Source organism: Gigantopelta aegis, chromosome 10, assembly GCF_016097555.1.
Source record: "Gigantopelta aegis isolate Gae_Host chromosome 10, Gae_host_genome, whole genome shotgun sequence".
In the NCBI taxonomy this organism is placed as follows: Eukaryota; Metazoa; Mollusca; class Gastropoda; order Neomphalida; family Peltospiridae; genus Gigantopelta; species Gigantopelta aegis.
In genome coordinates this window covers 46085751-46100139 of record NC_054708.1, presented here as the reverse complement: position 1 = coordinate 46100139, position 14389 = coordinate 46085751, and the positions used below count along the sequence as shown (strand labels likewise).

Genomic DNA, 14389 nt, shown 5'->3' with positions numbered 1-14389 from the left:
ATTATATATATATATATATATATATATATATATATATATATATATATACACTAACACATACACACACACATACACATACACACACACATACACACACACACGCACACACACACACAGACCTACATACATACATATATATACATGTATATATTTATCTTGTGTCGACGTTGTCTTTATTATATCTGTTGTATGTTCAGTATAAAATCTCGGGCTCATGGTCTGCGTGAGGATATTTGAAATGGGGAGTGCGGGGAATGGGGCAGATATCCTTGAAAAGAATGTGTTTACATTTAAGGCGATTTCATCACACGGGTTCTGGCTAGTCATTGACTGATTTTACTCTTACTAATGGAGAGTATCACAGAATATTACGGAAACGACTTTTCAATCGTAGCTCATATACATATCTAGCTCGAGGTATCCTCTAGCAGCTGTCAAAGTGTAGACCACAGCTAGAGGACATTCGAGCTAATACATATCTAGACAAGTGCCTTTACAGAGCACTTCGTTCATAACACACACACACGCACGCATGCAAGCAGGCACGCACGCGTACACACAAACTACAAAAAATACTACATGTACTTGTAGTAGTATTTGAAGTACGTGTATGTATATTATCTGTAGCTATATGATGATCTTCCACAAAAATGTCAAGCTGACGAATTACATGTTTGCCACTAAAAACAATGAATGCATTATATTTATCTGCTAAACAATGATAATTTCGAGGGGTGCGCACCACTAACACCCTTCCCTTGCAGTCCCTCGATGACAGTTCGTATGGCTAAATTAATCCAATACACTAAATTGAATTGAACTGAAGTAACCTCCGGAACATTTCTTATACCGTCTTATTAATATGCACTGACATAGCCATTGGCGAGCTGGGAGGGGAGCAATTGTAACACAATTGCTAGGGTGGACATTTGCCTGAGATCCCCCACCCATAAAATCCTGACCCATCCAAGTGTTATAGTAAACATGATAATTTCCCCAAATATGTTGTGGGTATGACCACTAAGCACACTGGCGTAGCCAGTTGGGGCCTGGCCCCTATCCAATGCTTTCCTTTATTCCTGTCGCCTCATAACACAACTCATAGTGTGTCCCACACCCGCCTTCCCACAACATAAAATCCTGGCTCCGCACCTCCACCTGCGACTCCCAGTCTTGATCAATACAACAATCAAACACCTCTATTCACGTACCGGTTTTGCTCATCACCTGTTGAAAGTATTACACAGTAGTTGGCAGTCGTCACAGGGCAGTTTCACAGAAAAGGTGGTACAATTACAGTTATGCCTAACTAGCTCACAATACACAGACCAATAAAGTTTAAGTGTTGGTTATTTGTATCTCTTGTATAAATATAGGTACAGGAACCTTCGTGAAAAAAATTGAGAGCATTTGCTATTATAGTTGTGAATTTATGAGCATATATATGTGTGGACTTTTATAGTTTTTGTAATCTCGTTTTCCTTTTTACGAAAATCAACGATTTGAGAATTAACAACATGATATAAAAATGTAGTGAAACACAGTATTGTATATACCACGTTTGATCAATATTACCAAATATGTTTTGTGTTATGATAATTTGAACAAATTCAGGCACTTTAATGTCCGGAGTACCTCAAGGCTCAGTTTTAGGACCATTATTATTTTTCATTTATATTAATGATATTACGGATAACCCTAAACTGTATAACGAGACTATATATTTGCTGACGATATCAACATAACATCTTCATCTTATGACAACTTTCACTGAAAACAACTGTAACGGAACCTTAATTGTTAAAGTTTCACGAATGGTAAAAAACATGGCGTGTATCCTTGAATCCAAATAAAACTAGCCATGTATTTTTTACAAAAGCAATCATACAGCAAAAACCTAACCTTGTGTTTAGTACTAAAACATTAAACAAAAGAAAAACTCATAAACAATTAGGTTTAACCTTTTCAGCAAATGCCAAGTAGACGATACATATTAATAATATTTGTAAATCGGCTTCGGTAATGATTTCTGTACTTAGGAAATACAAATATTTATTAAATCGACAAACATTATTGAAAATATATGTAACTTTTATCCGCCCGGTATTAGAATATGCATTGAAAGTATTGGATGGGTGTTTTGTAGTAGAGGAAGACAATATTAAAAAAGTACAATTAGAAGCCGCTAGATTAATCACTGGTTTACCTAAATTTGCATCTAGAAATTCTTTGTACTACAAAACTGGATTAGCAACACTTACTTCCAGGCGTAAATTCAAACATTTAAATGTTTAAAATAATGAACGGTACGACTCCTGATTTTATGATACACAATATCCCACAGAAAGTTAAAGAAAGAGCCCCTTACATGCTGAGAAATCGGAATGATATTTCTTCACCCTCTGCTAGAACTAATTTACTTCAATTGCCATTTATCCATTTGACAATAAAACTTTGGAACAACTTCCGAGCTAAAATTCGAAATTGTTAAAACATCTTCATTTCAAAAACCAATAAAACTCGACGTTCCATGTGTTGCACCATACTATTCATTCAGATATGTTTTATTTGCATCGTTACGGAATTACCTTGATATCTTAGGCATTGATCTACTACTATCCGGGTCAATAAACCTACCAATTGAAGAAAATAATTTAATGTTTAACGCAGTACATAAATCTATAGCTGAAAGTAAAGAGATTCGAGTTGAACTAACTTATTATTCTGATCTTACTGCCCCATATAAGGTTAGCTCCAACAATAGGATCATTACTATCATACTTTTTCTTGACTATCCCATTTCTATTCTATCTACTCTCTACCTCTTATTACTATATATTAAAAAATATTAATTACGTTAAATATTTTATGCCATTAGACATTGTTATTATGCTTTAGATATATATGATTATGAATATTGTCTGATGTCCATCTTGTTTAGGAGAGCACTTATATAGGCTCTGCCTGTTGTGCAATCCTTTTGATTCTTTTTTGATCAATAAAATATCTCATAACAAAACAAAACTATTCATTTGGCAACAGAACAGAAAATGTACTGCATACCAAATTAAGACTCTACTTTTAGGTCCAACATTTACTTCATTGGGAACAAATTCCATAAAAAAGGGTGTCCTTTCCTGAATAACTAGATATACATTTGTTTAAATGGTGGCTAGGTTACAAGATTCAGTGGCATAAAATAGACTAAATAAATATGATTTTAGAAACAAATTGGCTCTTGGATTATCTGCTAATGATATTAGAGTTTAATTAGGAAATGTCTTTTCCTAAAGATATGTTTTACAATAACCTCTATATGCTCAAATTTAGTTGAAGTGAATAGTTATGAGCCGTTCAACATTATTTTTCAACATTGTCATAAATATACAAGAAGTATTTTGTAAAAATATTTCATTTTAAATAAGACGCAGACCATTTAAATATGCAAGTTAACTCTTAGTGAATATTAATAACATGTAAAAGCTATCAAGAGTTATAACCGCAATTAAAAACAAAAACAAAGTTTAAAATGACAGACCACACATTTGGGTTAGATCAATCGACCTGGAAAGTGTGCAGTTGAAAAGCTCATTTGCATATATGGTAGCCAATTTTGTAAAGAATCACACCATGAGTTAGAAGAAACATAAACCAAGTTATAAATGAATTACCTTGATAAAATTGTGACGTCAGATTCATTGGTCTAGGGTGTTTGTAGTTAAACGTCTATTACTTGCTGAACATACCACACATGAAAAGGAAGCTGAATTAAAAGCTATTAAATAAACTTTAAACAGAATATCAAATGGCATTGACCTTTCATTTGGGTTATGACTGGTGCCACCCCTATACAACCCCCCCCCCCCCCCAACACCCCGAACAAATCTCCAACCCACCCACCCTCCCACCCCCAAACAAACAAAAAACACTAAAACCCCCAAAACAAAACAAAAAAACAACCAAAACAAAAACAAAACAAATTGTACCCCTCTTTATTGATTAATACTAATAAAAGTATTTACATATTTTGCACCCAATATAAAGTACACAGGTCGAATGGCTTTAAAATAATGATAGAAATTCAGAATCAAAATTGCATGTCAAAAGATGCAATACCGGTGTAACACGGTATGCTTTTAAGAGTGGTGAGGTCTGGTGCAGAGCGAGTACCACGCACTAGCTAGATCAACCTGCCATGACACCTGTTAGCGAAATGCCACCTATCAGAATCAAGTGGTCAATCAGATTGTGTATCGACTTATTTTTACTGAAAAGTCTCGGATAGTTCATACTTCTAGGTTTTCCAAAAACTCGTTCATTGTCGGTGACAAATCTATCATTGAAACTTGTTAATATATTACTGAAAAAGGATGGAGAGCAAAACGAATATTGAACAAATTTCCTGGAAAACATTGGAAGATTAGTTCTGTAAACTATCTTATTAACAAGATTAAAGACACTGGATCAACAAGAGATGGAGGACAGTGTGTGGTGAACAGGACGGGGGGAGCACACGTTGATCAACTATTGAAGTGAACTTACGACATAGGTCAAACTTCTGACGATACATCTTTTCATATGCAGTTTTCATTCTGTCACCATTTAAAAGGCATTCGACCGGCATATTTAAGATTTTTACCATAAATGGGTAAAATCAGGCATGACGGACTGTGTGTGTGTGTGGGGGGGGGGGGGGGGTCTCAATAAAAAATATTATTGGTAGTAAATCTTAAGGCAGAGATGAACTTTACTTGTAGAATGCAGGAAATTGCATTGACATCTACTTTTCAAAATTTTACGGGGAAGCATACCCTTGAATCACCTAGAAACTTTGCTTTTCGCCCTCGATCTCAGTCAGCCCCCCACTAAAATGTCTACTTGCTTCCGTTGGTCCTGATAATACCCATAGGTCATCAGTATGTAATCCAAAATATTATTATCCTTGTGTAAATACAATTGATGATGTTTGGTAAAATAGGCAAAACACATGGACTAAGGTAAAATTTTATTTGTGATCGTTTACAAAAATATGTATACATATAGATACACATGACGTAACAATACATTGATTTCTAATACATGTACATTGCAAAATTTATCAATTTATTTTACGATGTATATTCTGGTCTACATTTATTTTTCAATAAATGATTACCGGGTATCAAATATAAAAATAATGGTACTGTCATAATGTCTCACAGTGCAAATTAAATTCTCTTTACATATAAAACGAGTAAAATATAAAACAAAACAAAAAGCAGAATGTTACAAAATATTATACAATATATTAAAGCCGCATACCCTAGTTTTAGCATTTGAAAATGGACAGTAAGTTTAGTTAATCTACAAACCTGCAAAACATTTGGATACGGTTATAACGGAGAAAAGCTGAAGTTTGTGATGTTTAAACCTGAAAATATCGTCTAAAAATAGACTAGAGCCTGTTTCCATAACCATAACTTCTCAGATGAACGTGCGTTTTTAGAATTATGAAAAATGTATTTTGGGGTATTACAAAAAACTGGATGACCAGAACCACTTCAGGTGTACGAAAATGAATATTTTAAATAATAAAATTAAATAGTCCTAATTTAAATTATTAAAAACGGCTTTAATAGTGAAAATATGTTGTAATGTTTAAAAACCAGAACCTGTTCCTTTAAGTATGCATGTCATGATTGTGTTTTTCTCTTCTTCATTGACAAGAATGAAAACAACACTGAAATATCAACGAAGTACTATTAAATCTAATATAAAAGATACTTTGTATGACAACTGTTTATAAAAGGCACTTCAGATACGTATATAGATTTTAACTTTTATACAGAATGTCACATACATGGCGTAAAAATAGAATCATGTTTAATGCCTTGGAGTGCAAGTACACGTACACACGCATGCATGTACACACACTCACACACACACAGTCACACAGTCACACACACAGCCACATAGTCACACACATGAACACAAACAGTTTGTAACACCACTAGAGCACATTTTATTTTATCATAGGCTATTGGATGTCAAACATTTGGTAATTTTAATAGTTTTAGAGAGGAAACCTGCTACATTTTTCCATTAGTAGCAAGGGATATTTTATATGCACCATCCCACAGATAGGATTGCACATTCCTCAGTCTTTGATATACCAGTCATGGATGCACATAAATATAGCCAAACCTATACACAACAGCCATTGACCTTTTTTAATGAAAAACATTTTTGTGAACTAGTAAATAGTAAAAGTAAATTGTTTTAGTATGTATAAGTGATGCTATTTATTTTTATGTTTTGTATGTTATAATAAAACAATTTATTAATAAAGCATACAAAATGTAATATCTTGATTGCCAATATCTATTGACTTTGTAATGATCAACTAATTTGGCTAATATATACATATTATGAAATCAATCAGTGCTATAAAAAAAGTTTGTTTTGTTTAACGACACCACTGGAGCCCACTGATTAATTAGTCATTGGCTACTGGATGTAAAACATTTGGTAATTCTGACACATAGTCATCAGAGGAAACCCGCTACATTTTTTTCTAATGCAGCAAGGGATCTTTTATAAGTACTTTCCCACAGACAGAAAAGCACATACGACAGCCTTTGTCCAGTTGTGGTGCACTGGTTGGAATGAGGAAAAACCCAATCAGCTGAATGAATCCATCAAGGTGGTTCAATCCTGTGATGCAAGCACCTCAAGCAAGCACTCCACTGACTGAGCTAAATTCCACCCCACATCATATCAGTGCCATAAAGTTACCCTTTTAACTTGCAAAGCCAAAGGTAGAAGAAAAATGGGTCGATCTAAGACAAGACTTCTTAAAAGTGGACTTCTTAAACTCCTGAGATCTATCAAGTCAGTGGAAGGCTTTTTTTTACCTATGTAATCTAAAGCATCCTGGTGTCTTCAGAAATCAAAGGTTGAAATGTCAGTGCTTTAATGAAATGAACTAGGAAACACCAGACAAAATGAGTATCAGAAATCAAAGGTTGAAATGTCAGTGCTTTAATGAAATGAACTAGGAAACGCCAGACAAAATGAGTATCAGAAAAGCTCCACTGATAAATGTTATAATGGAGGTAAAACGTTTATTTTAATCTTTTAAATTTAAAACTCTAGGAGAAAATAGACTTTGAATTTCAATTTTTAACTTTTTATAAAAATACAATAGTTTGTGGAAGACGGCGCCAGAGAATCATAGTACCACATTAAATTTCAGTACCATGTTTTTGAACTATTTGAAGACTTTAAAATTTTCAATGTTTAATTTCTATTTCTATTTTTAACATTTAACGATAGAAAATAATAAATTTCCAAAATGTCTATTTGTTTGTGAAGACTACCTCTGAGAATACTTATACTAAGTTTCAGAACTATCCACCAAACATTTTAGGAGATGATAGACTTTTAATTTTTCAATGTTAAATTTCTATTTAAAATGTTTAAAATTTAATTTTTAAAAATTACAAATGCAAAATATCTATCTATTAGTTTGTAAAGACTGCTCCAGAGAATCATAATATCAAGTTTCACAGCTATTTGATCAAAACTCTCTACTTGAGGGGAAGATAGACTTTCATATTTTCAATTAAATTTTTAATAACATTTATTAAAAATCATAAATTTCCAAAATCTCTCTCTATTAGTTTGTGAAGGGTGCCTCAGAGGATCATTGTACCAAGTTTCAGACCAATTCAATCAAAACTGTAGAAGACGATAGACTTCAAAGGAAAAGTTGAATGATGCCAGACGATTCAGTATTAATAAAAAGCTCATCATAGTGCAGGGGAGGGACCAGATTCCCATGCCCCACCCCACCCCTTAGATCTGACCCTGACAGATCATAATGCAGCTGTTATAATGTCAAGTATGTACCAAATATGGTAAATGACTTCATCCACATGATGTTATGTTAAAATTAGCAGAGGCATAGGGAGATACTGATATCAAATCCACCATGTTTTGGTTAGTACAGTTATATTTAGAGAGCTTCTGAACGGCACAGTCAATCTTGTCTTTATAAAACCTAAAAAAAAAGACGAAAAACAAATTAGAAAAGATTCATTTACTGGCGTTTAGGATAATTGGTCATTCAATTACGGTAATGTGCAGCACACACACATATGCATATATACAATGTATATATATATATATATATATATATATACATATATATATATATAAATACATCGTAATAACTCGTAATAATCCGTAATAAACCGTAAATAGCTCGTAATAACTCGTAACAACTCTTAAATCGGTTGTAAAAGTGGCCAAATCGTAAGGATCCGTGAATTTGTGTGATCCGTAAGGACTTGTAAGAAAAATCCGTGTATGTGAAGGGGGCATTAAAAAGTTGAATTAGATACATATTATTTTGATAACTGCAAACTTAAAAATTTCATCAATGTGTTATATAGCAAATTATCAGAGTGAAAGGATTTATTACAAATTACACCGATTGTGTGATTCAGTTAAATGTGTGGCTGCTGAAGTGATGACAGCTGAGTAACTCGCCCATTGTTTTATTTAAAACTGGTCTTGTAGACGTGTTCAGAGTAACGCTTCACGCCGAGGCCATTTTTTGCACTAATTGTTTGATTGGTATCACGGTTCATCGAACAGGTACGGTAACACTAGCTGTACTTGAAAGATCATTACCGATAGCCGCTTAACACACAACATGACAGGTATGGTAAAGAAAGGATTGCATGGCTATTGTTGCAATTCTCCAATTCATCTGTAGCTCGTTCTGCCTAAATAATTATAATCCGAAGGTTGTAATAACCAACTGCGCAAGCGTGGCAATTGTTGGTCCTTTTCAGTGGTTTTCCATTTGATATTTGATGGATCACCAGTTCGAGGGAAATATAGCTAATATCACAGACAGGACCGATAATTTAGTTCGAGCGAAGGCTTATAGTTGACCCTGGATGTGTTCAACCTATCATCAGTTAATATATGGGTTTACCGAACAAAAAACTTGGGACTTCGTTTTTGGTTCGAGCGTTGTGGTGTGATCGACCCTGCCGAGGTCGAGCCAACAAGATTCTACTGTATATATCAGGGTGGGGGGAAATAAAATTGTCAATCGGTCCCACGTGATGTCATCACTACAGGGGAGGAATATATTTTTTTTCTAAGAACATTTAAAAGGCGACATTTGCCAAATAGTGTTTTACAAAATCATAGTGGCATTTGTTAATTTTATCTTGAATCATGAACGTGTTATGATTAAACATGAAAGAAATTTCTTTGTATCTCATCAGTGAAAACAAAAACACAAATTGTATAGGCCTATATTTTACATGATGGAATAAATAATATAAAAAAAAGGAATAAAAGTTAAGAATTTAAACTCCCATATACATGTATGTATAAAAAGTATGAGTATTCAGTACTGTCCTGAAAATTAATAAAAGAGGACACTGTTGAAGGGTCTGACAGCCTGAGCTAGCACATGTTTAGACAAAACGATTAATAACGCTATCACTGATTGGATGAACTTTGACCTATACTGGCTCTAGAGATAACCAGAGTAGCTGTTCTGCTCACTCCCACTTGTGACAAAAAAGGTTGGAACCTTTTGTTACAGGGGCGACACAGTGTAAAAAATAGTGGTACAGCTCGTGTTTGCCAGACTCACCTTTCAAATTACTTTTAAGGACATTTTCACAGATATAACAAAGATACCCCCACCCACACACAAAAGTGGTACAGCCATGGCCGTACCGGACATACCGTCTGCATCACCGACTGTGTTAATTTTAAAATCCTTTATAATTATTGGATACACAACATTAAACAGTCAACAATAAATAGGCCTACATTAATAGATTATTTCAGAATATTTTATGCTATTTCAAGCAAAACTGTCAAAAGCCTTTTGCCTCGGATAGGCCTAAGGCAAACACTCGACCCGACAAGGCTACGTAAATAGGTGTTGACAGGACAATGATTGTAACCAGTTGCAAGCTCTGAGTCCTTCTGTTTTAATTGGAGTGTAATAGTTTGATAGCTTTCTCACCAAGAATTGTGTTATTGTTAACATCTGTTTAATCTCGTGACCAGCTCAGTGACTTTGACAAATGTCTAGCCTAGTCACAGTGGACTGATACTACTGTAGGTCCGACTTCAGTGACTGGCTATATATACTTATGGCAGACTTTAAAATAACAGACGTCTGAAACACCAACCATACTAACCACTATTTATTTATTAATTTAAATCGTGTACAAGACACCGATGTCTGTGAAGGCCAGTCCACTTCATGATAGGAATTTGTTCCAATAATAGAAACGGAAAAGTGGGACCGGCAAACACACGTTTTTAAAAAATAATTTCCGTCTCAGAGATTGAGAATCGGTCCCAGACTGGGAAAAAAGGGCTTTTACCCCACCCCTGCATAATATATATCATGCATTTATAACATTATTGTTCCTGTAGGTAATTAACAGGTTGATGTACAGTTACTCACTTGCAGTTAACGTCTGTTTCTGTGGTAGGACACCCAGCTTCCAGACATATGTAGGTGTTAACATCGCTACATGGATTCACAAACACTAAGTCTGAAAGAGAACACACAGTGAAATACAGTATATACCATTCGGTATTGGTATCATGTCAATACCATTTACTGTACTGAGCAAATTTCAAAATACAGAAATTTCAGCATTGAAAAATGTTTCCCACCATTTAGTAAAGCATTAACAACGCAAAAAAGGTTGGGTATAAATCTGATGAGAGCATTGTGTATGAAATTTAATTTTATATATGTAAAATTAGTGGGTGAGCCTCAACTCAAGCATGCATTTATAGCCGAGTATACTGAAAATACCACTTGATATCGGTATCAGTATTGTCAATACTAAATACTGTACTGATACCAAGGTAAATCACCCCAAAAATACCAATATCAATACCGAACCTCAAATATCAAAACCCCCAGCTCTGATACATATGCAGTTGTAATTAGCAGCTGGCTACTACTCGTGTGATTAATCTAGGACCATATTTTCTAATCTATCTTGGCAATATGATGTAATAAGGGACTTTGACGTGCCGCAGTGACATCATAGCCTTGTATGGTTTTACAATATCATAGCACTAAGTTAAGGCTCCTATAGACTGGATGCAGCACATGCCTGCTGTCCGACTGTTGCGTCTGCAGCTTGCATTTTGGCCATACACACAATACACAATTATTTTATTGCCTCTGGCCACGTGTTTTTTAAACGCATGCACTGTATTGTATGTATCCAGTTTAGACGCTCTCATTGAAAGTAATCTAGTTATATATATTTTTAGCCAGACTGCATGCATGAGCCTTGAAAATATGTCACCTGGTCGGAGTTGCATAGTGTTCTTCTGAGGACGTTGAAATTTGCTCTCGAATATTGAAAGTAATGGTAGTTATACTTATAATTTTTTACATACCCAGACTGATGCATGAGCTTGTGAAAAATTTTTACATCACCTGTGTTATTGAAGGATCAGGCCACCTTACTATCAGGGATGGGTGCAAAATCCTTCTTGGGAATAGGTGTGACTTTAAAAAAGACACCAGCAGAATTTACAAAAATACACTAACATGCATTATATATACATAAATGTAGCAATCTTTCCCAGAAACACTCAACAAACCAAGATAGTATATTTCCCCTCCTAAAAAGAAATAAATTCATTGTTAGCATCATGGTACTTTAATATTACTTCATACACTGGCTGGAAAACACTGCTCTAAGCAACAAATACTCCAAAGTCTGATATTACCGGTGAAACTAAAAGTACTACAAATAGCTCATACCATCACAGCTGTCAACATTCAGTTTCAATAACCACTCAATCTGGACTTTGTTTTCTTTAAACAAACTGAAGAAACCAGCAGTAGCGCAGTACACACCAGATGAACACAGAGAATTGGAAACACAGTTGAATAAACCTTGGAGAAGCCTGAAAGATTAATTGTTACAAATCTGCATTAAAAAAATTATCTATAAAAAACAAACAAAAAATACAAACAAACAAAACAAAGCAAAAACAAAAAATAAACTAAAAGGCTTACTTTATTATGTTAAACAAAATACTGGAAGCAGTACGTTTAATTTTAGGCAGTTCTGAGAAGTGATTGTGTAAAAATGTTTTCAGATAATAACCAAGTAGCCTACATGAATCATTAAAAATGTTTTCAGATAATAACCAAGTAGCCTACATGAATCATTAAAAATGTTTTCAGATAATAACCAAGTAGCCTACATGAATCATTAAAACCTCAACAACTCATTTGAAAACTGGTTCATGGAGGGTGTGCAGTGAAATGGAATGGGGTGGGGATACATATGCAGATATTTTAGATGGGGGGTTCTAGACTGGCAAGCAAAAATTATGGGGGAAGGTCAAGATATCCTTCTTTAGAAAATATATTGGGGGGGAAAAAAAGGAAAATTTGATTCATCAGAGGTGGGTTCCAACCTCCTCCCCTGCACTTGCACCTATACATTTATACAAATGGTGGATATTTACGCCTGGTGGATTTGAATCATAGGTTTTCTTAGGTTTACTCTGGGGCACTAAATTAGTTTTTTCTACTTTTTTAAAAATGAAGTCAGATATAGGTGGGAAAGCTAGGCCACTACAATATGAGCTTTATCTTCGTAGTAGACTAGCATGTTTTGGCAATTAAATCAAATTTGGGATACCAGATTGTCAGAACTGATAGTCTAGTGAGCTGACTGCAAACTATAATACTAATGACTCCACACTGTGTAAGACACAAAAGTTTCGATAATTAATTTAATTTGGTTGAATGAACATTGGTAAAGCACTCCTTGATAATTATCACAATGTTCAACAATGTTAAATGTATTTCACATAAATAATTAATCTATTTTTAAGTTGCAGACATTATTATTATATTTAATTTTTCATTTCAATTTATTACCATTTACCATTAATTGAGTATTACCAATTTATGGAATCTTTTTTTTTTTGTTTGTGATAAAATACATTTGGTGAACTAAATGTCAACTGGAATGAATGGTCACAGGGCTTCTAGAATTTTTATAAAATCCACTAGCCATGGGATCAGTGATTTTTAAAATTTACTAGCCACAATTAAAAATTCACTAGCCCTACTTCTCGTTAAGTTGATAAAATTTTACTAAATAATAGTAATAATCAAATATGTCACATAAACAGGGAGATAGAGCTTAAAAACACTAACATTGGGGGATTACTAGAAGCCCTGAATGGAGCATAATTACTTACATGCATGATGGCGAAGTTATCATTTGCATAACTGTGGAAATACATGCACTTTGGGCAACTTGTGAAAGCTTGGTGAAATTTGAGCATACGTTATGTGTTGTATTTCCTACTACAGGTCCATCAGCTGTGAAATGTGAAGATCAAAACAAATAAAATATGCAGTAAATATACAACATCTTGTAAGTTTCAGGCCAAATGAAACTTGAAATAATATATGTTTGGTAAATATTAACAATATTACAATTACATAGAGTAAATGCAAAAAAGCTATTTGCAAACTACAACAATGGTGTGTAATAATTAATTCACGGAAATCAAACAATAAACATTTTCAGTACACTTACAGTCCATCCCATCCTCCTACAAAAATGTTTTTTGTAAATAATTTCAGTTTTGTTTGATGTAGGAAGAAAAGTCATTAGTGTTTTGGAAATAATAAACAAAAATACTATTTTTGTGTCCAGTTTAGAAAACAGTCGGCTCAGAAATAAATAATTTGTAGTCATAATAAAAGGTGTTCCCTGTTGGATGGACTACAGATACAACTATAAACCAAGTTTCAGTGACCTAAGACTTATAGTTTGTAAGAAACTGATCTAAAAGTTGATGCTGCGGCCTCCATTGAAAAAGTAATATCTACCGTATATCTCAACCGTTTTACATTGAGTCATGATTATTTGCAACATGTTGATTATGCGGCCTCCATGTTCTGATGTTTAATATCTATATCTGATTCTGTTTTACTTTGATGAATTTAAGTTATTCTCATCATATGTTATACAAACCAGTGTGCGATTTTGAGGAGAGTCTGGGAGCCCTGGCTCGCAAAAATCATATATGACTCTCTGACTTGCCTAGCATATGAGTCCGATTGGCTCGTAAAATTATTTGTACAAATTATATTGATTCTTCTAAATGACACAGTCAACATATTATATCTTAAAATCTTGGAAACCACTGTCTTGAATAGCTATCTTTTCCATGGTTTATGTTAAAAAAAAATTAATCAGTTTATAGACTAAATGTAATAAAACAAAAGGATTGTTTGTACATGACACTCCAGCATATTGTTTAACATTCAGCAGAATATCATGGCACCTGAGCATTA

General features: G+C 34.0%; 1 protein-coding gene across 1 annotated transcript; it reads right to left on the bottom strand.

Moving 5' to 3' along the window:
* Positions 1-6637: 6637 nt before the first annotated feature.
* Positions 6638-13394, bottom strand: LOC121384743. The gene is made up of 4 exons (XM_041515278.1): positions 13282-13394; positions 11822-11967; positions 10493-10583; positions 6638-8041 (listed from the first exon to the last, which is right to left on the bottom strand). The coding sequence occupies exons 1-4, from the start codon at positions 13308-13310 to the stop codon at positions 7909-7911; spliced, it is 399 nt and encodes a 132-aa protein (XP_041371212.1). The 5' UTR covers positions 13311-13394; the 3' UTR covers positions 6638-7908.
* Positions 13395-14389: the final 995 nt, after the last annotated feature.